We start from the raw sequence: 20122 nt of genomic DNA on the forward strand, positions 1-20122 counted from the left end.
AGAAACATAACGTTAGGATCATTAAATATAAAATTTATTACGCAAAATGTACAACAGCTGCAAGGGATATTTTGCAGTTGAAGTATAGACTTTAACTCTAGGAGATCAGAACACGATACTCAAATTAAGAGTCCTCCAACAACTGGAAAAAGATTAATTAAAAAAAAAAGAACAGCTCAATGTTAAATCTGAGGAGCAAATAAAAGCAGGAACAGGGCAGCCTAACAAAGGCTCACACGTCTTGTTAAAGAAATGAAACATAAGGATTATACAGCAGGAGCTGTGATCCAAGGTGACAGTGACTGGTCCTGACAGCATTAAATTAATCTCTTTTGGTTTGCGTGGGGTTTACTTCCCATCTCCCACATTTGGAAAAACAGAAGATTCCTATAAAAACCATACCATAAACATATCAGCTCATTCAGTCTTGTCACTAACAAGGTACAAATCTTACAAAAAAAAGTGCAACTGTTTCAGTATTGGAGGTGAAAAGAAGTCAGATCAGCTCTCCTTGTTGGGGAAAATATATTGGTGGGCTGCCCTGTTGGGGATGGGGGCAAAAGGAACGGGGGTGATGACATCATCAGTATGAGCCTCGCAGCCCGCTGCTTCGTGAGCCCGAGTTACCATAGTAACTACCACGACCTAAGACATGCCAAGAGAAATCTCAATTATTAACAGACAGAAGATAAACAAGATGGACGGTTATTAATAACTTACTCATGTCGGCTCCGCTGGCTGTTGAGTTGAGGAATAACTCGATATAGCGGTGCTCTGTAGACAAAATAGTCAATAATAATGACTCAACAGAGAAAACAGGGATCTTCTCCATAAGAACATGACACTACATACGCATGTGGTTCTTGTCTTTGGACATGGCGGCCACTGCATCCTCATGGGAGCGAAACTCCACATCTGCCTCTCCTGTCAACTTGCCGTTTGGAGCGACGTCAATGTGGACCCTCATTGGGTTCAAAGGCGAGAAGAACTGCAAAGGAAACCAAAGTGTGTCAGCAGAGTTCGGAGCATTTGGCATCTGGCAGGACAAGAACGTGTGTCATTGGTCATTGGGGTCTTACTTTAGCAACGTCTCCCTCATTGGCCCGGAAAGGCAAACCCCTCATATGGACAAAATGGCCACCATGGAAAGCTGAGCCTCCATCCACCTGACGACTGTAACTGTGGCCTCCCATCCCAGAAGCAAACACACACTTAATGCACTTAGCAATGCAGTTAGCAATGTACCCTTATTGTGTGATTTTTAACATGAATCTACCTTCGTTCAATATGACGCATTTGTATAATATAGGGCTGGGCGATATGGATATGGACCAAAACTCATATCCCGATAGATTTAGTTTGCGATAACAATATATTTACACCAATATTTTTGTCCACAAACTTAGTTTAGACATAAGTCAAATAAAAAATAAAAATCATATCATAAAAAAAAATCATATAGAAAAATATCCACCAAGTAAAAGGGTGTATTTACTTTTTGAAAGAAGTCTAAAAAAGTTCAATATAATTCAATCTTCAGTGCAATCATACTGCACTCACGGTAGTCTCTCTGTAGGGGTTAGCGCTTCTAGTGCTCCCGCTATGCTCTCCAGTGTAAACAATGGATCAAGCAGCAAGTGGCAAGCTCCAAGCCTATAGCTGCACACTTGCTTAAGGGGTCGGTACGGCACCAAAAACTAAGTCATAATTAAAGCACTATTAAACACTGAAAGATACAGAGCTACCAAAACTTGCTTGCACTTGGGAAGCGCCATGTGGAAACATGAGAGCGCATCCTATCCCATCTATATCGATATACGAACAATACTGGTGCTTTAGTCCATAGGAGGTCAAGCCCATGTACTAAAAGACTAAACACTTGTCAGGAGAGATATTACCTCTTGATCCTCGCTCTTCTTTCATTCGCTCGTCAAACATACAGTTTCCAAAGCCGTAGCTGTTTAGTCCGTTGTAGCCATCAAAGCTATGGCCATAACCTGGACACACACGACAAGGGGTCATGCGTCAGGGGGGAATAAATGTTTTGAATATATTTCTAACTAAGAAGAAAGAGTGCTGAAATGCTGTAATGGAGGATATTGCTGGCCTCTAATTAGCAACATGGACAACACATTATTTCTATGTCCATTACTTCTTATGGAGGAAAGATTTTCAGAAATGTGAATGAATGAGGACGTCAACCAGCATCCTGCAGGAGGTCGTACCGTGTGAATAAAATGACTATGCCGTACTGTTCATCACATTCCAAGACAACGTCCTTACCTCCTCCGTAGCCGCCTCCCCCCCTCATGTTGTCCATCAGGGAGCCACCACGACTGAGTCCGGAGCTAAAATATCCACCCCTGGAGCCATCCATAATGGGTCTGTCATAGGGACCGGGTCTCTGGGCCCCCATGCCCCGCCGGGGCTCTTCGTAGTAGGATCGGATCTCAACACGGCTACTCTTAAATATCTCTATGTACCTGCAAGGTGAGGGGTTGGGGTGCAGGCAAGAGGGTTTAGAGAAAGAAATGGCTCATCGTGGACAACATAAATACACAGAAGAAGAGATAAACACAAAAAGACAAATATACCTGCACAATTGGGGATGCGTAAACTTTTTCTACCTCAAACTCACCCAACTGCCTTGACTATGCCCTGTTAATCTTCCCCTCCACCCCCATAAAGTACCCCAAATGTATGACTAGTTTGTTCTAAAACAATAAATTGTTACAGGTTTTACCAATAAATGCAAAGAAAACTTGAATGAAAACACATAGAATTTGTAATTCTAGCAGACCCTCCCATGCTGATCAATCAAACTCATTACTGTGCTCCAACATAACACATCCCCCAGTATAGACTAGAATAGAAGGAGCCCGTCCCCCTTGCCGTCTGTCCCACCTGTGCCCTATTCTTTCCTTGTGTTTCCCCCGAGCCTTTTCTGCTATCTCCTTTGAGGCAAACTGCACGAAGGCTTCCCCTGTGCTCCTCCCCTGGTAGTCCACTGGCAGAGTAATCCCATTTGGCACGATTCTCAACCCTTCAACCCAAGCACACATAAATACATAAGTCGGTAGGCAGACAACACCCACTGGAGCGTTCAGGTGGAGGACATGACATAGGAGCTCCATTACAGTGTCTTTATTAGAACCACATTCAAACTAAGTATCTGACATGACTACTTCATGGAATAATAGAGGACAGAGGATATAGAGGATGACACAAGCACTGGCCTGGAATCAGGTAATTCTTGCTTCATGTGACCAATTGGGATACACTGGCCACAACATTATCGCCACAATTGAGTCCATCTTATTCTTTCCAACCGGTTTCTCCAGCAGGTCATTTAACTGTTGAGCTTCTCCCCTCAAATTGAAAGAGGTGTTGATCATTACAATCACCTGCTTTAGTGACTGGCTGGAAAGAAACCTGCAGTGCCTCGGCCCTTGATGGCGCAAGTTTGAGACCCCTAGTCTAGTGATCCCGCGCACTAGACCGGGGGTGTCTTTTCTGGTGTGAAATTTTGTATCCAACTCAAAAGATCTAGCCATTCTTCTCTCAACAGTTAATAATGCTACATTTCTTTTGGATGGCAATGGAGCTGACCCCAGGTCAGTGATGTGCATCATTTGTTTCCACTGATCCAAACAGCCCAGCCTATTCTACTGTTTCACAAACATTGTGTAGTTCATACAAAAAAACATGTTAAATCATTTGCATTAACGTACTAACATATAACAAGGTTATAAATAGTCAACATACAAAAACAGATGAGACATTAACGCATGCATCCTCCCTAGGACAGGGTATGACTAATGTCTTACTTATAGGGCGTGACTGGTACTGTGACCTTGTATCACATATGAATCTCACGTATGGAGGTTTTGCATTGTAGACATACAGGCATGTTGGGCTGAAAAGAGTTTTTTCATTAAATCATGTGTGGCATGACCTGTATAATATAGGGGCAGGTTTAGTGTATGGTTTTTAAAAAATTAACAGAGTGCACACCCATATATAAACACACAGTGCATACCTGAAAAGAACTGAACTATTTCTTCCTTGCTACAGCCGAAGGGCAGGCCTCGGAGTCTCAGCATGCAGCCACTGGAGCTGTCATAGTCAGCAGGGCCGCTACGCTTCAGCACCCAGTCCATCTCGCTACGGTTTGACTTGAATACTGATTTACAAACACACAACAGACTATTGTCACACTTTGATTCAACAACAGTACATATGAGACAAGAACACAAACTGTAAAACTAGCCGCATGGACTATGCAGGTTTCGAAATAAACATGTACACACTAACACCCATCCACACAATACCAGCATTTATAACCTGCAAAGCATGCTGGGAAGCCCATTCATACACTACACCAACAAAAAGATACCTAGCATGCATTATGGCTTATAAAAGCTAGTATTGTTCTGCTTGTACATGCAGCCATTGCTGCATCATGGTTCAAACATTGTTTAAAAAAAAAAAAAAAGAGTGCTGTTTTGTAGTCGACTATGAACAATTATCTAATGTTTAAAATAGTTTCTTACCCTCAATATATCGATGTCCCATGTATTTACGATCTTTAGAAAGAGCATTCTTAAAATCATCTGATGTTTTTAGCTCAATAAATGCCTCTCCGCTGGGGCGGCCTTCTTTGGAGTAAGTGAAACATACTCCATTGATTTTCCCCATGATGTCACAGTCTGCAGAGAAAATGTAGTAGTTGTTACATTTAGGAAAAAACCCAACATGTTATGTGCTAACAACATTTAAAAAACAACATTGAGACACTTGAAAAAAGCCCCAACTATTATGTACAGTTTGTGATACATTTTATAAAATGATGAATAGCCAAATGTGATGTACTTTTCAGCCCCTGGATGTGAAGATGCATATGCTTGTTCTCACCAGAGAAGAAACCAGCCACCTCCTCCTGGGTGCAAGACCATGGAAGTCCTCTGATCCTGACCACATAACCCTCTTCGCTAGACATCCTCACTGACACACTGGAACTACAGCAGTAGCAAGTTATAGGACTTTAATCTTACTAAAACTCTTCGTAAGAAGTTAAGCAAACGTTAACAGTAGTCACTTATTGAGTCGTCTAATACCAAAAGCTAAAGGTTCAGTTGCTACCAAGTTGGAGTGCCAATATTAACTAATGTTGTATATGCCAGGCTTTGCCAACGAGTCATTTAAATTATTACGAACTTTAAGCAAAAGTGAATAACTGTTAGACTAGCATATGCTCTCTACTAACAATTAAACAGCAACACGAACAAGTCCAATGGAAACCTTGGCAATAACAATCCTGAAGGAAATAACTCGCAAACTTTACAGCAGTTAATTCACTATGTCATATGGTTGACGTTTTAAAGAAAGCCCTAATAGCCCAAACAAGACGTCACTTTGACAAGTGTTAATTCGTCTTTGATTAACACACAAAATAAACATTATAGACAGCCTGGGCGAGGTTCGCATAGTATGCTAACCTTCCTCCGACATGCTCACGATAGCTTGATAGCATTAGCAGTTAGCCTTGGCTACCTCGTCTTCGGTCAAATGTATAACGCGAGCTAGCTACGTTTACTCACAGTAAGGCCTCGCCACTGTACACCATAATGTGTCAGTAAATGTAAATATAAACACTAGACCGCCAAGTAGTTTAAATTTAACGAAATTATCTCACATTCGCCTCTTCTCCACCGGTGTCTCGAGCCTCAGATGACACGGCCTGTAATCCCGCACACTGCTCTCGCGAGATTAAGATATCGAGCATGCGATTACGACGTGCCTGATATCAGGGTGTACTTCAATTTTTTTACAAACACATACAGGACCACAATTATATACTGTCTATTAAAAAAAACGAATAAAATAAAAATCCTTCCTTCAGTGCTTTTGCATTTAATTTGTTGATTATGTTTATAATCATAATGAACACAATGACTAATATTTTAGACATATATGTTAACTACCTTTGTCCATACCTGTCAATATTTGCATTATAAAGTAAGAAAACTGTATATCCCCATGTATTCATGCAGAATATGTGAGCCTATCACATTTTACACGTGTATGTGAATTTATTTCCACATGAGACATAGTTTATGAACAATGTCTTATCATTATGTGTCTGCCTAACCTGCAATTGAACATTCAAGGAAAAGAAGCTTGAAGCTAATTATTAATAGCAAGGGCCATGTGGTATCCCTGACTTGGACTTCAGTAGTGAAACCAAACAGCCTGTGTTAAAGTCCAAAAAGCAACACTGAAAGAAGCATAGAGAGTTCCATTTGAAGTCAGTTGACCATATTTACCATGGAGATTCCAGTCTTTATAGTTGACGCCTTCACCAGTTTGCCATTCAAGGGGAACCCGGCTGCTGTTTGTCTTTTAAAACATGTGAGTAACAATCCTAAAATGAAACATGGTTACACTGCCCAGCCCAAATCTATCATTCAAATTTGCATGTTGTGCAACAATTGACATTCCTGTGCTTTGTACCAGGAGCTGAGTGATGAATTGTATCAGACGATAGCGGCTGAGATGAACTTGTCAGAAACCGTCTTCGTCACTGCAATCAATTCTGAGGATTTCACAAAAGGTTTCAAATAGGGATGGTCCAGTCCATCGGGCACCGATTAATATGTATCGACTGACATGTGCTCGCCGTAGGCAACAAATTATTTTTTGAGTAGCTCAACAAAAGGTCAGAGTCAAATAGTACAGAAATCGTTTCATACAAATAAAGGCAAAAAAACAACAACATAATTACCTATGTGCCAAGGGCCCTTAAAATTGTCCAGTGGGGTCCCCAGCCAATAGCACTCATCATAAATAAATAGATGTAATGTAGAGTGAAACCATGTGATCGGTATCGGACGATCAGTATCGGTATCGGTGGCATACAACTCTGATCAGCGCATCCTCAGTTTCAAACATTCACAAAAGTTATGAAGTGACATGTAAATGCAAAGTCAAGGACATAACATGAATATGAATGTATAAAAAAGCAGCAGTAAACTAGCATATTATACAGCCTGGATACATGCAAACAAATGATGTCTCATGAGTAATTCATATAATCTGCATGATAGAGTGGAATTTATTGAATAAAAACATGTAATAGTTTAATGTTTATATTTCTAAATGATACATTTTGGCCAGGGTCGAGGTTCCGCCTTCGTTGGTTCACACCCACCAATGAGGTCAACCTGTGTGGTCACGCGACCTTGGCCTCTGCTGCTGTGCTCTTCCACCATAAAAGTAAGTGACTTTTGAAACATTGTTCATTAAACTTGACATGCTAAACCTGATTTTTTTTGTTTTTGTTCTTCTGTTGAGAAAATGTGAATTCTGCTGTGGTGTTTGAGACCAAGAGTGGAGATCTGTCTGTTGTCCAGCAGGGGGAGGACTTGGTGATGGATTTTCCTCTCAACCCACCCACTAAACAGGTATCTTTCCGGTTTATTATCCCTTATGATAAAGTCTACACTATGGATAACGTAACGTCTGCTACTGGACCTCGCGCTACGACACTGGTATGGAGGTATGGAAAGAGAAGTTCAGAACATTCAATGAGAGATTCCCCAGTCACATTAAGAACCAACTTAAATGATGCAACAGCAGTATTTTTCATAGATACTCAGACTAATGCTGCTAAAAATGCTTATTTTCTTCACTTAGGATCCAGATGATTTTCGACACCTGATCAAGGTGAGTGGAACACACGCAATGACTGGCGATTTCCCGCCTCTCGGTGTGTGTTCTTTCATGATGTGTTCATGTGATGTGTGACCTACAGGTTGCAGTAGGAGACCACCCAGTCAAGGATGTTTATCTGAGTTCTACCACTAAGAAACTGCTACTTCGACTGGCTGATACTTGTGACAGGTTACAATCAAATAGACATATTCACGAATGCTCGTATTATTATTTAATAATACGAATGGTGGCCTCTGTCGGCCACCACTCCACACTGCTAACACTAAGCAAAACACAATCAACTCAAGTGAACTGACTTCATGCTCATTCACACAGATTGAGACCGATATGTGAACATTTGAAAGCAATAGGTCTTTTGTGTACATATAAAAATATTTTACATCTTTGAGTTCAGTTCATGAAAGATGGGATGCATTTTTTTGTAACCTTAACTAACTATAACGCGGTCCTGTAAAAAATGGGCCATAGTTCAATTCATTTTCAACTTCTAGCAAAAATTCTACCAACTTGAACAGGGGCATTCATTCATTTCCTACTGCTTATCCTCACGAGGGTCGCGGGGGTGCTGGAGCCTATCCCAGCTGTCTTCGGGAGAAAGGCGGGGTACACCCTGGACTGGTCGCCAGCCAATCTCACAGGGCACATATAGACAAACAACCACTCACACTCACATTCATGTTTTTGGAATGTGGGAATATTGCTATAAAATTGTGTGTAAAAATTTTCTTATTACAATATGCTTCAACTTTCATCTTGTACATTTTCTTCTCATAATTTTGACTTTATTGTCATAGCTTTTCCTCAATCTAATTTGCCAAAAATTAGAACATCATTTTTTGTCATACTATGACAAAAACATATATAGATTTCATATATTACAGTAATAAAATGACATTTAAAAGTTTAAATTCTGACATTTTTTCCCAGTATTTTGACTTTATTCTTGTAAAAAAAACTGCACGTTGTTTTTTTAATTCGATTTTTGTGTCTCTAGGTCAGTGCTCACAAGTCTGACAGTCAACCCTGCAGCCCTTCTAAGCAGCGACACCAGCGGGAGAGTCAAAGGTCTCATAGTCACCCTGAAAGGTAAGTCTACATACCTAAACCTGACTGGGCAGCTTGCTAATGTTAATTGTGCAGATCCAATACAGTCAGTTTTTCAACAGTATGTTTTTTTAAATTGCTGTGGTGTGGTGTTGAATTGCCGTGCACTGCACTCTTTTAAATGCTTGTACTCTATGTTTGGCTCAAGGATCTCCAGACGGTCAGCCAGCATACGACTTCTACTCCAGATATTATTCCCCATGGAACGGAATACCAGAGGATCCTGTCTGTGGTGAGGATTCTTACAACAAAAATGTTGTGGTAGCCTCAAAAACACTTAACTTATTCAATGTAACCGACTTATTTATGGACATTTTGTCTTACAGGTTCTGCACACACTGTTCTAGGTAGCTACTGGTCAAAGGAACTAGGAAAGAGGAAAATGCGAGGTCAGTAACTTAAAAGGTCACTGTTACCTCACCATGCTGATATTTAGTCTTTCTCTCCATCCTCATGTGTGCAGCGTTCCAGTGCTCCAGTCGAGGTGGAGAGCTGGAGCTGGAGGTGAGAGATGACGGAAGGCTCAACATAGCGGGAAAGAGCTTCACTGTGCTGCGGGGAACAATCACACTGTAGTCACCACTGAAAAAAGAGAGAAGTTCACATATTCATCACAAGTTTTATTAGCTGCAAAGGTCACACATACAAAAATAAAAATGCAACACTTAAAATGAAAAAACAGGCGTTAATAAATAAGTTTGAGGAATCACATTTGATCCAAGAAATGAGAGTCAGCTTAGTTTCTCACCATTAGATTGGATATTTTACGTAATTGTTATTTCATATATATATCCAAGACTCACATTGTCACAATAGGAGGCAGAGTTTTACATTAATCTTCACAGCAAAGCATTTTGTGGCTACCCTAGCATGTACGCTCCCTCAAATGTATTCAATTATGACTTTTAGCAGATGATCCATTGAATAAAACACAACAATGTCAACTACCAATAAGGCTCTCCTTCACTCTGAATTAGGTTGTTTTTAACATAAAAATCATCACATTACCATGGATTTAATTTAGTTAGCTTAAAAAAAAACACTGTGTTTCAGAGATCATAAATATAACAGCTAAATCAGTGTCTGACTGATTAAGCAAATACAAAAATATGTAATTGGGGTACTGTGAAGAAATATAGCATTGAGGGTGTGAGGTACTGCGACGACATCTGGACTGCTTCTATCACAGGAGCATCATGGGTAAGGCTTTGTGGCCGGATGGAGGTAGCTGAATAATGTGACATCAACGTTAAGGTAGAGTAGGATCTATTATTACATAAATAATACATATAATATACATTCATTGTAGAATTTATGGGCCAAACCCCTGATGTACACCTTGTAGATGCAGATGTGTTATCTATGTTGGATATTTCTTTTTCTAGCAAGCCTGTCAAGCCCAGGGTTTAAGAGGTGAAAAGAAAATCTAAATTGTTCAAGACAAAATCTAAGATGTCAGCACAAAGGATATCATCTTCTCCTTCTCCAGATGATTGAGTAGTTTCTCCACGGGGGCGTATCGTCTGAGCGTGGAGGCAGAGCCCACCATCAGCAGTTTATGTTTGGCCCTGGTGATGGCGACATTCAGGCGGCGCCAGTCCTTCAACAGCTCTCCTAGCTGCGATTCAAAGACACGGGTCAACTTACTGTCTATTTGCCCACCATGCAAGGGAGACAACCACAGCAATTTACATTTTCTTCTTCTGTAGTGCTCCTGACAAACGAGAGCACGATGACGCTCTTGTCCCGCCCTTGGTATCTGTCCACCGTGTTCACCTCCACGCTGCTGAAAGCAGACGACTGAAGCACTGATGATATGGTCTTCAGTTGTTGCCTGTAGGGGGCGATGACGCCTACATCGCTGGGCTTACAGCCTGCCTAAAAATCGGGAAATGTAAATTTTGGGAAAGAAACACATTGCTATTTTCTTATAGTACGTGTTAAAGAGGCGTACCTTTAACAAGAGAGACAGCAGAAGATGGATGACGATGGCTTCGGTGCGATTGCTTATACCTCCTTGCTCCACCGACTCCAAAGCTGGCACCTAAAAGGCGAGAAAATAATTATTAACTGTCAATTAATCTAAATGGAAGTAAGACTTTTGGCTCAAGAGTTTAAGTACCGTTACAAACGCTAAATTTGAATGTGATCCAAATAACATAATACAGGCGCCCTAAATTTAATGTACAAGAAACATGAAAACTTGCATCTAACAGCTGTCTTGTTAAAACACTTATTTCAAACCATAAACACCAGCAAGAAAATTGATTCAAGATAAAAGCTATATAAGCAGAGTTTCAGTTTACCATTGAGCAATCCAGGAAGCAAACAGGGTTGCTAGGTAAAAGCGTGGCTTGGATCCACGCCAGATCCTGCTGGGGCTGTGTCCCGGAGAGGGAATCGAGTGCCGACTGAACAGACGGTAGGGTGGGCAGAGAGAGGAGGGCCGAAGCCGTTCTCTCAGAGCCGCACTCCAAGCGTCCGTCATACATCAGACAGTTGCTGAGAGACATGATCTGCCTGCAAACGCACACATTTATAGCATTTAAATTCATTAATAAATTTTTAAATATTAATAAATTATGAACAAATTATTAAATATTAAATAATTATTATTGAATAATAATTTAATTAAATAATTATATTACATAATTATTTAATTATTATTTAATTTAATTATTATTAAATAATAATTAAATAATAATTAAATAATAATTATTTAATTTAATTATTATTTAATTTAATTCAATACATTTTCATATAATTATAAAGAAGTCTGGTATAGAATTGCTGGATTAAAAGAAGGTAAAAACTTTGGTTTGCAGCTCGTATGTGTACCTGTTCATGCGATACTGGACATTGAGATGGACCACAGCTTCACTGTGACATTCTAGTCGCTTAAACAGACTCTCATCCATCCCTAGCGATCTGTCAAAAGTAGTCATAAGAGCATACAGTAGACGCACTAAAAGAGTGGAAGATGGCCGGCTCGAGACCCACTATTTCTGAAATGGTACCTCGCTTCCTGGTTTTGCACAATAGGGGGCAGCTGTTGGTGGTCTCCTACCAGGACGAATCTGTTGGCGTAGAAGAGAGGGCCCAGACAGATGGGCTGGCTGATTTGAGATGCTTCGTCCACGATGCAGATATCAAATCTCCGTCGTGAGAAAATGGGATGTCTGATGCCCATGCAGGTGGTCCCCACGACCAGCTTGTTGGGAAAACAAAAGATATTAAGACAAAAGAAGCTAAGCAAATTCAATTCAAAATGGCAGTGGTGCCTCCTCACTTCTTGGCTGTAAAGCTGCTCAAGATCTGACAGTGTATGAACGCCCTTCTTACGGATACTTTCCTCTGTGTACGGCAGGATGTCTGGGTGGACCTACAGAGAACCACACAAAGCGTTCCGTTTTATTAGGTACATCTTCATGACCTTAGGAGTACCAATAGTTGTATCAAAAATGTTCTCTTGCAAAACAAACCTTTTGCCCTTGCCCAAGACGCAGGAAGCCAACTTTGAAGCGTTTGAGCTTCAACAGGATGTTGTCCACTGCGGAGTGTGTGTAGCTGGTCAGTAACACACTGAAACCACATGCATGAAGAATGCGAACCTGCGAGGAAGGTAGTCATAGACAATGAAGGAACCGTGGCAGGGTGCGTCATGAATATGAATGAGGTTCATCAGTGTACCAGGGTGCAGATGGTGGTGGTTTTGCCTGTGCCCGGCATGCCAACTATCAGTGTGTAGTCTTTTGATAACAACACTTTCTTCATGGCCTGCTTTTGGGGCTTGTTGAGACCTGCAAACACATGCATACGAATGTGTTACTTGTATTTATCAATCAATACTTCTTGCATGGTGTAAAATATTAGAATGTTGCTGAAGCATGCTGTATGACCTAGGTTGCCAAAGTGGGGTACACATACCCCAACAGGGTAAAAACTTCAAAAAACACCTTTAAGTATGTTTGCCACAGTGTCCTTTGCCTCTCTGGGCAGAACTGAACTGAGATTGGAAATAAACTCCGGAATACGATGATCCACAACCAACTCCCTCAAACGATTACTACATGAAAAAAAAATCAAAAGGTTAAAAAGTAGAATTTGTTAATATTGATGCCAATGTTGCACAGTGTAACAGCAACCTGTATTGGCTGCTCTCCATCAGTCTAGAGAGATTGGTGAGGTGAGTGCTGAGGCCCACGACGCCATCATCTGCATCAAGACGAAACACCTCATTGCTGAGCTTAGACACGTCTCTGCAACAGACATTCAACTGTCATAGACTGGAGACCACACAGGAAATCAGGTGACACACACTGTTTGAGATCTCACCTGTCCAGGGTGCAAGTGATCAATGTCGTGCCGACGTCACACAAGTAGCCTGTTGCTAGAGCAATAAAACGACCACCCTGGTCGCTGAGGACAACGCGATCCCCACTGGATAGGCCGCAGCTGCTTGTACTGCACGTCTTGTTAGCTTGCTGGAAACGATGAAGGAAAACTCCCTCTGACTGGACACTCACATGGCCACTCAGCTGAAGGTTCCCGACACAAGTCCCATTCTTCTCGCTAGAAGCAGAACACTGATTTAATCCGCTTCAATCCACTTTTAAATATGGCTGATCCATCAGATGGTGGCGTTTTCTCCCTTTGTAATAACTTGATTCAAATCCATTATTTATTGTGTTAATTTCCACCACATAGGATTTCTTCCTTATATATTCCTTATTTTTGGCTAATAGAACAGCAATAATTTATTACTTTATTTTGAAAAAATTGTGATAGAGTGAAGCCAATTAGTGCCAAGTCAAAAACATGAGCATTAACAGTTATGGTTGTGAGCAACCTACTGCTATCATTGTTTTTATGAACTCCATGGATCTGTATGATTACACGTTGGATAAAGAAAACTTTTAGCAGGTCCGGCGACATAAAACTGACAAAAGACAAACAGAATGTCAGCAACAGACTGCTATTGTTGCAGAGCATGAATGAAGCAAGCCTGATCGCCATTGTCATTAACATAAGATCAGTTACCTCTCCTCGGGAGTCTGGAGCCACAACCGCTTCCGGCCATTTTTGGCCTCCATGCTGACGGCCTCAAGATTACAGAGCAGCAACCAGTGGGCAAAATAATTGAAATGCGTGGCGGTTAAGTGACTTGTCTCCTGCTCCAGAAAGTCATCACTGACGTCTGTGGAGGCACCTTCCAACACTCTGGTGAGAAAGGATGGAGGGAGTTAATGAGTCTGACCAATTCAGTCAAAATTGTGCAACTACAAGAAAAGAGGTTACCTTTCATATAGTGCGCAGTTTCGCCTTTGGGGGCAATAGTGGCATGTCTTTTTGTCTGTCACCATGTCTGGAAGTCTGGTAAGGCGACTTCTCTCCACTCCTTTCTGCACGCGGTTTTGGACATAATGAACCATGGTGTTCCTCAGCTTCAGCAACTCTAATGCGAACAAAAAGGTTGCAATTATGTGACCTACAAGCTCGCATTTTGACATTTTATTCAACATGGGAAGCTTGGTGGAGTGTTACAGACCTCTGTGGTCCATGTGGCTGGCCACAACAGGATGTAGGTTTGCTGTCTTCAGGTAAAGCAAAAATCCAGCTGGAGGACTGTATCTATGCAAGGTCATCAGGGTGTATAGAATCACCTGGAAAAAGACAACACATGATGACCCCATTTTGAATCTCAATGAAACAATTGAGAAAATGGCTTCCTACCAACCTGACTGCGATGTTCTATGGAGTTGGACTCCTTTCCAGTTTTCAGCTCCAAGGGAATAGTCTTCATTTCAGAGGATTTGGAGCTGACGTTCCTTGCTCTTTGGATTCGAACCTGTGCCGTCAGATCAATCTTTCCTTTCAAACCGAATCGCGGTGACCACACATTCTCTTCGATGTCTACCAGCTCTGTAATGGTAGCGGTGGCAGAATCCTGCAACCTGCCTGCAGCCCCACTGTTATTTGGTCTGACAATTAAAAATAAAGAGATTTATTAAATATCTGAATAATGACTTTTAAATAGATGTGAATGTTTGTCAGTTGCATGTTCACACATTTTAAGGGTGATGGCCTTTGGCGTTGGTGTGTTGAGGTATTCCTTTGCCCAATGCTCCAGTGAGGGCAGATAATCATGTAGCTCTTGCTTCATCTCGTCTTGAGTGACACCCAAACTGTACCTACATACACACATACACACACACACACACACCTGAAATACACAACCAACATTGCTGCCGGGGGTGGGATGGGGGGGGTGGGTGTACAACACTTACATGTCCCCAAGATGTTGGGCACTATGCAGAGCCTTGTCAGCCATTTTGGATAAAGTGTCCAGAGAGAAGTCTTTAGCTGTGGCTGCTGTCTGGAACACTTGGTGGACGATAGTGCCGTTCAGCATCTGCTTGGAGCCGCCGTCAAAACTCTGTACCACAGTAAACGGGAGAGAACATCAATTGGTCCTCCTCATTTATATTCTGGCATATTGTGACCTCATTCACATTTAATACAATAAGATACTTATAGTAAAGATACTATATTACTGGGTTTCAACCTCTCGGTATGTTTGTGCAATATTTTGGAAATGAGAGCGAGTAATGGTTTATGTTTCCGGCATGTGTCTTGGAGATAAATAAAGTATCTATGTCTACGGAGTATCTATGATTTGCTCCAATTGTGTGAGTGTACATGGTGTGATGCATGAAGATATAAAATAGTTGAAAACAAAACAATCAAAAAGCAGTGATGGCTTATCTTCAGCATCAGACACGACGAAAATAATGCTTCTAACATGTCTATTTGCGTTCTTGCACCAAATGAAGACAATCGATTATATTTGCAGTGAAAGGGAAGCATTTCAACATTGTACCTTAAACATCTCCCCCAACACTGCCCTCCTCATACAACGTATAGAGCTGGAGATGCTGGTGCCTGAAACAAGACTATCAGGATGTAAAACTAGCAGGCCTTGTTCTCTGTCCACCAGCCAGCATCCAGCATCACAGTGGCCCTCCAGATGGACCACATCGCCGCAACTGATGGGCGTCATCTCCCTGGGATAAAAACAGAGGTTACAACATTCACCATCATGTATGAGACATGAAAATTAACCGAGGGGCTACCATCCATCTTTCAGAAGACACGTCTCAATGGGATGCAGTGATCTGAAATGTGTTATGGTCAGGAGTTTTTGACCAGGATTCTCCTCCACATTTAAAACCCAGTAGCGGTTGTTGGGACCTCCGCAGAGAATCACATGATCTGGTAACTTACTGCAGAGAGAGCAAACATCATCAACCAAAAACAAACAAGGAGTTTGAAATACTAATAACACAATGTACAGTAGACACCCATTCGCAGTATCTTGTGTGTGTTTCTTACCGGGGTTTTTCCTTAGACAGAAGACTTTCACTCAGCCCCATCTGCTCTGTGAACCAACTGTCATCCAACACGTCTTCCAAAGGAAATTCTGACATGGTCCCTGTTTCACCTTATTTTAGAGAATGACATCACCACGATCTAAGTTAGGGCCATTAAACAACCAACTGTTTGTATTAATGACAAGAATATTAGCTCCATAACATTACCTCCACTTTGCTTCTCATCTGATGTTTTTTTCATTTGATGCTCATCCCCGGCTGTTTTTTGAGGTTCTTCCACCGCTGATTCGAGTATTTTGTCAACGACCTGCTGTTGTGCTGCAGAATTAATAGCGTCATCGCCTGGCATGTGTACATGGGCTGTTACAATGCTGCCTTCTGTCCCCTTCTGCTCTGTTATGGAAGTAAAAACAGACTCATTTTTGTCGCCGTCTTTCTCGGGTCTGGTTCTTTGTCTCTTAGCATCATGGAGGTCCTCTGAAGGGCTCAAGAGTCTTTTCAATGAATCCCTTTCGGTTGTGACAGTGACGCTCTGTCCTTTGTAGTGAGGACTTTGACAGATGGGGGACTCCTGAACAGGTTTCCCCATTGTTGATCCTTCTCTCCTGGGTTCATGACTCAGGTCTTTGTGGTCTCTTCTGGGGGATGAAGGCGTAATCTGACTTCTCGGAGTCTCAGGAACCATTAGGAGGTCTGGTGAGGAGGGAAGAAGGTTCTCAAGATCCCGGAGGATGGTCCTCTTTAAAGGAGAGTAAGATCCGGTAGTGCAGACATCATCATCTTTGGCATGCGTGTCAGTTTTACAGACCACCGAGCTGGTCAGTGGTGACTTAGGGGGCAAAGTCTAAAAGCAAACAAATCAATCATTAAAAAAAGACAATATTGATTAAAAACAACCTAAAAGTTACCATATTATACAACAAAAAATGCAATCTTATTTATATAACTCCGGGAAAAGTACATGCTGAATAAAGACTCTTAGTGTTAGCAAAAGTATTAGTAATGTCCGTTGTTTCAGTATAAATGCAATATAATGCACCTTCATTGGAGAATTAAAGAAAGTAGATATGTGCATCTGCCCACCCGTTGCCACCTAAGAAAGAAAAGACCAAGTTATTTGACACTTCCACATCCATATGAATACTAGCACCTCTTAGCAAGTATCGATGAATAGTACAATGTCTCCTTTCTTTACGAAAAGGCGACTACAGTAAGGCAGAAGAGGTGTTAAATGTCGCATAACTGCAGTAGTAATCACAGATGTGAACCCACCTTCGGTATCTTCAGCTTGGTTCTCTTCATGGTGACTTGTGCAAAAAGTAGCTGATTCCGGCTATGTATGCAATAAGGAAGGCACGATTATACAAACGCTAAATTATCCAGCATCGCTAACGTTATCTTTGTACGGTTAGCGATGATGTGACAACGATACAACAAAACAAACAACAATCGACGTGTTGTTTCCGAACAACCGCTAGCCTCGAGTCATAGCTATCTGCTGCTTACAGTTTGCCTTAGCGCGCCAGAGTTTTGATAAACGGAAATGACGTCACAACAACGACCGGAAATTATATTTACAATGAAATGTTTTTAAATTTCATTAAAATATATTGTACAAAGCGGATATGACTGGCACTGTGACTATTTGAATATTATTTTTATACAGGTAATTTCGATACAAAAACGACACTCGAGTGTTATACCTAATTATACCTAAATGAACTCCTAAGTCACTAACGCAGCACAAAGAACACATGAAATACGTACATAAAAAATCAGAACATTTACTTACTTTTTTGCTGTGGTTGTCATGCACACTGAGAGGGTGAAAAACAAGCCTTTTGGGAAAAGGAAGTCTCAGTAATGAGAGAACTACTGTGCTTGCGCTGTTATCACTGTTGCTTTCATAGGAGCAGATCATTTCACATGTTCAAAGACACCATCATTATCCTTCATAATGGTCACCATGTTTATGTGGCCTGTTCGCCAATGTATTCATCAGCTTATTCATCCTACCTATTACTCCACTTAATAATGTGCCACGGGCCAATACACAAATAGCTGTGGGCAAAAAGTAGACCCCAGGCCGCACTTTGGACACCCCTGCTAGAACCTATTCAGTAGAAGGTGACTTGTAGTTGCCCTAATTGATCAGAAGATGGCACCAAAAATCCTAATATAATAATGATGAGCCTTTTCCTACTCCATAAGGGAGGCAAACATTTTAAACAGCTTTGATATTATTTTGCCTTCAATTTACATTAAACCAAAAATATGCTGATTTTTGACAAAATGATTTGGACATTATGTTTGGTGGAGACTTAATGGTAATTGTATTGAAATTAGTTCTCAATAAAAAAAAAGGATAACAGCAGCCCATTCATTTCACTGAATCAATCATTGAAATAAAGGACTAAAGCTGAAATTCAGGCTAAAAAGTGTTGTGAGGGTTATAAACTGTGTCTAACAGAGTGTGAAAGTCCATGATGTATTTGTCTCCCCGTGAGCGATGAGGTCCTCAGGCAGTAGCTCAGGTGTTGTTGCAACATTTTAACACCACACACTTTGTTCGCTCCGCTGTCTAACTCACTTTCCTCAGAGCATCACACTGTTTTTTGTTACACACACACACCACAAAGGTCATTGCCAAATTCAAAGAATGCATGAGAGAGACAGAAAGCGAAGGAGATAATTGGATCAGACGGGGATAATTAGCTCTATTTGGTTGGAGAACGCAGTGGAATAACTGATAAAAATTGACCTTTTACCAGCTAGCTAAGAGATAATTACCCAACTTTGATCTGCTCATCGAGCTAATCAGGGCTGGTACCTGTAGAATTAGCAGTAGGGTGAGTCAAGCAGTCCATTATGTCCTCATTATAGTGATGGATGAGCTAGAGCCTATCCCAGGGAACATTATAGGCGAGTGCTCCCGCTGCTAACTGTCACCTGGCATGTTGAGTAGGAAGTGCGCCACATGCTAAGCTAAGCATGCTAAGTTTTAGTTTTTGACACACAATAGGCGGAAATGTTATGTATTTTAAACATCTGTTAGAACACCCACTAACATTTTTGCCCAGTCTTGTCTCATCAACAAAACCTCACTCAACTCATAACTCACAACTCATCACGTTTTAGTCATCAAAGAACCGTGTTAGCTCGTCAACGTCTCGTTTTCATCATGAAAAAAGATTCGTCAACAAAATAATTTTGTCATCGTTGACGAAAACAACACTGCCACTTGTAAGTGCTGGAGTTTTACATATAGGCTTTCCGACATCAACCAATCAGGGGTTGGGAATATACTGACGTCACCATACGCCTGCTAGCTGGCCCTGTGAGGTGAATCTGAATTCTGGTTGGTTAAAAAACAGCCCCATTAACTTATAGCGTTTTTTATTTATTGCATGGGCTTTCTCCATGTACAGAAAACCCAAAGTTGGCTGGGTTAGGCTCCAGCACACACGACACTAAACAGGATGAGCAGTGCAAAATGAATAAATGGAGATAAATGTGTGTAAAAGAACACGGAGACATACGTACATTTACAGGTTGGGTTTAGCGGCCTCATTATTTTTGACACACAGCCTTGTAAAAATGGAACCACCATCAATTGATAGCCTCATCAAGCCATTTTAATAGGATAGTATTCGATCTCCAAACAACTATTATAGTGTTGCAGACCTAAGGTAATATCGTTTCAGCCAGTTTCAAACCTTGGACGCTGGTGTTTTTATATCCTTCTGAAGGTTGAAGTCATACTTTGCAGAAATAAACCCATCCTGCTAGTACTGGCAACCATTTACTACACAGGAAATGATTCAGCTGTTGGGTTAATGACCTTGTTTACAAACAGAAAGTGTTATTTGCATGTAACTGGATTTTTTTTTTAA

General features: G+C 41.1%; 3 protein-coding genes across 4 annotated transcripts; 1 reads left to right on the forward strand and 2 right to left on the reverse strand.

Moving 5' to 3' along the window:
* Positions 1–12: 12 nt before the first annotated feature.
* On the reverse strand, positions 13–5776 carry hnrnph3 (heterogeneous nuclear ribonucleoprotein H3 (2H9)). Its single transcript, XM_058089048.2, has 11 exons — positions 5696–5776; positions 4915–5018; positions 4554–4709; positions 4040–4183; positions 2905–3043; positions 2284–2483; positions 1899–1997; positions 1080–1186; positions 853–988; positions 721–774; positions 13–645 (listed from the first exon to the last, which is right to left on the reverse strand). Exons 2-11 carry the CDS (start codon positions 4997–4999, stop codon positions 584–586), a joined length of 1182 nt encoding a protein of 393 aa, XP_057945031.2. The 5' UTR covers positions 5000–5018; positions 5696–5776; the 3' UTR covers positions 13–583.
* Positions 5777–6270: 494 nt separating this feature from the next.
* Positions 6271–9519, forward strand: LOC131139771 (phenazine biosynthesis-like domain-containing protein). 2 transcript variants are annotated; one of them, XM_058089653.2, is made up of 10 exons: positions 6271–6411; positions 6517–6613; positions 7177–7275; positions 7354–7463; positions 7696–7725; positions 7814–7902; positions 8729–8820; positions 8987–9070; positions 9165–9227; positions 9302–9519. In XM_058089653.2, exons 1-10 carry the CDS (start codon positions 6328–6330, stop codon positions 9412–9414), a joined length of 861 nt encoding a protein of 286 aa, XP_057945636.2. In that variant the 5' UTR covers positions 6271–6327; the 3' UTR covers positions 9415–9519. The 2 variants fall into 2 exon arrangements, with proteins under 2 accessions (XP_057945636.2, XP_078651914.1); XM_078795788.1 differs by lacking the exon at positions 6517–6613 and having other exon boundaries at positions 7413–7463.
* On the reverse strand, positions 9440–17649 carry dna2 (DNA replication helicase/nuclease 2). Its single transcript, XM_078795789.1, has 25 exons — positions 17502–17649; positions 17269–17322; positions 16437–17073; positions 16231–16339; positions 15972–16121; positions 15719–15902; positions 15126–15274; positions 14907–15029; positions 14576–14819; positions 14387–14501; positions 14137–14293; positions 13879–14058; positions 13174–13410; positions 12984–13097; positions 12795–12904; positions 12529–12638; positions 12321–12449; positions 12128–12220; positions 11856–12049; positions 11677–11766; positions 11145–11358; positions 10793–10882; positions 10531–10716; positions 10310–10456; positions 9440–10075 (listed from the first exon to the last, which is right to left on the reverse strand). The coding sequence occupies exons 1-25, from the start codon at positions 17529–17531 to the stop codon at positions 10022–10024; spliced, it is 3900 nt and encodes a 1299-aa protein (XP_078651915.1). The 5' UTR covers positions 17532–17649; the 3' UTR covers positions 9440–10021.
* Positions 17650–20122: the final 2473 nt, after the last annotated feature.

Source organism: Doryrhamphus excisus, linkage group LG13, assembly GCF_037039965.1.
Source record: "Doryrhamphus excisus strain RoL-2023G ecotype Guam linkage group LG13, RoL_Dexc_Guam_v1.1, whole genome shotgun sequence".
Taxonomy (NCBI): domain Eukaryota; kingdom Metazoa; phylum Chordata; class Actinopteri; order Syngnathiformes; family Syngnathidae; genus Doryrhamphus; species Doryrhamphus excisus.

What these genes read in the sequence shown, in the direction of transcription:
- hnrnph3 (XM_058089048.2), bottom strand. Translation starts at nt 4,999, where the DNA reads ATGTCTAGCGAAGAGGGTTATGTGGTCAGGATCAGAGGACTTCCATGG. An exon ending in AATAGTTCAGTTCTTTTCAG is followed by an intron (nt 3,044 to 4,039) that starts GTATGCACTGTG and finishes CTTGGGTTGAAG; the next exon opens with GGTTGAGAATCGTGCCAAAT. An exon ending in ATGAGGGAGACGTTGCTAAA is followed by an intron (nt 989 to 1,079) that starts GTAAGACCCCAA and finishes TTTCCTTTGCAG; the next exon opens with TTCTTCTCGCCTTTGAACCC.
- LOC131139771 (XM_058089653.2), top strand. Translation starts at nt 6,328, where the DNA reads ATGGAGATTCCAGTCTTTATAGTTGACGCCTTCACCAGTTTGCCATTC. An exon ending in CTGTTTGTCTTTTAAAACAT is followed by an intron (nt 6,412 to 6,516) that starts GTGAGTAACAAT and finishes GCTTTGTACCAG; the next exon opens with GAGCTGAGTGATGAATTGTA. An exon ending in AGGAAAGAGGAAAATGCGAG is followed by an intron (nt 9,228 to 9,301) that starts GTCAGTAACTTA and finishes TCATGTGTGCAG; the next exon opens with CGTTCCAGTGCTCCAGTCGA.
- dna2 (XM_078795789.1), bottom strand. Translation starts at nt 17,531, where the DNA reads ATGAAGAGAACCAAGCTGAAGATACCGAAG. An exon ending in TCTTTAATTCTCCAATGAAG is followed by an intron (nt 17,074 to 17,268) that starts GTGCATTATATT and finishes GTTTGCTTTTAG; the next exon opens with ACTTTGCCCCCTAAGTCACC. An exon ending in GTCCAGTATCGCATGAACAG is followed by an intron (nt 11,359 to 11,676) that starts GTACACATACGA and finishes GTGCGTTTGCAG; the next exon opens with GCAGATCATGTCTCTCAGCA.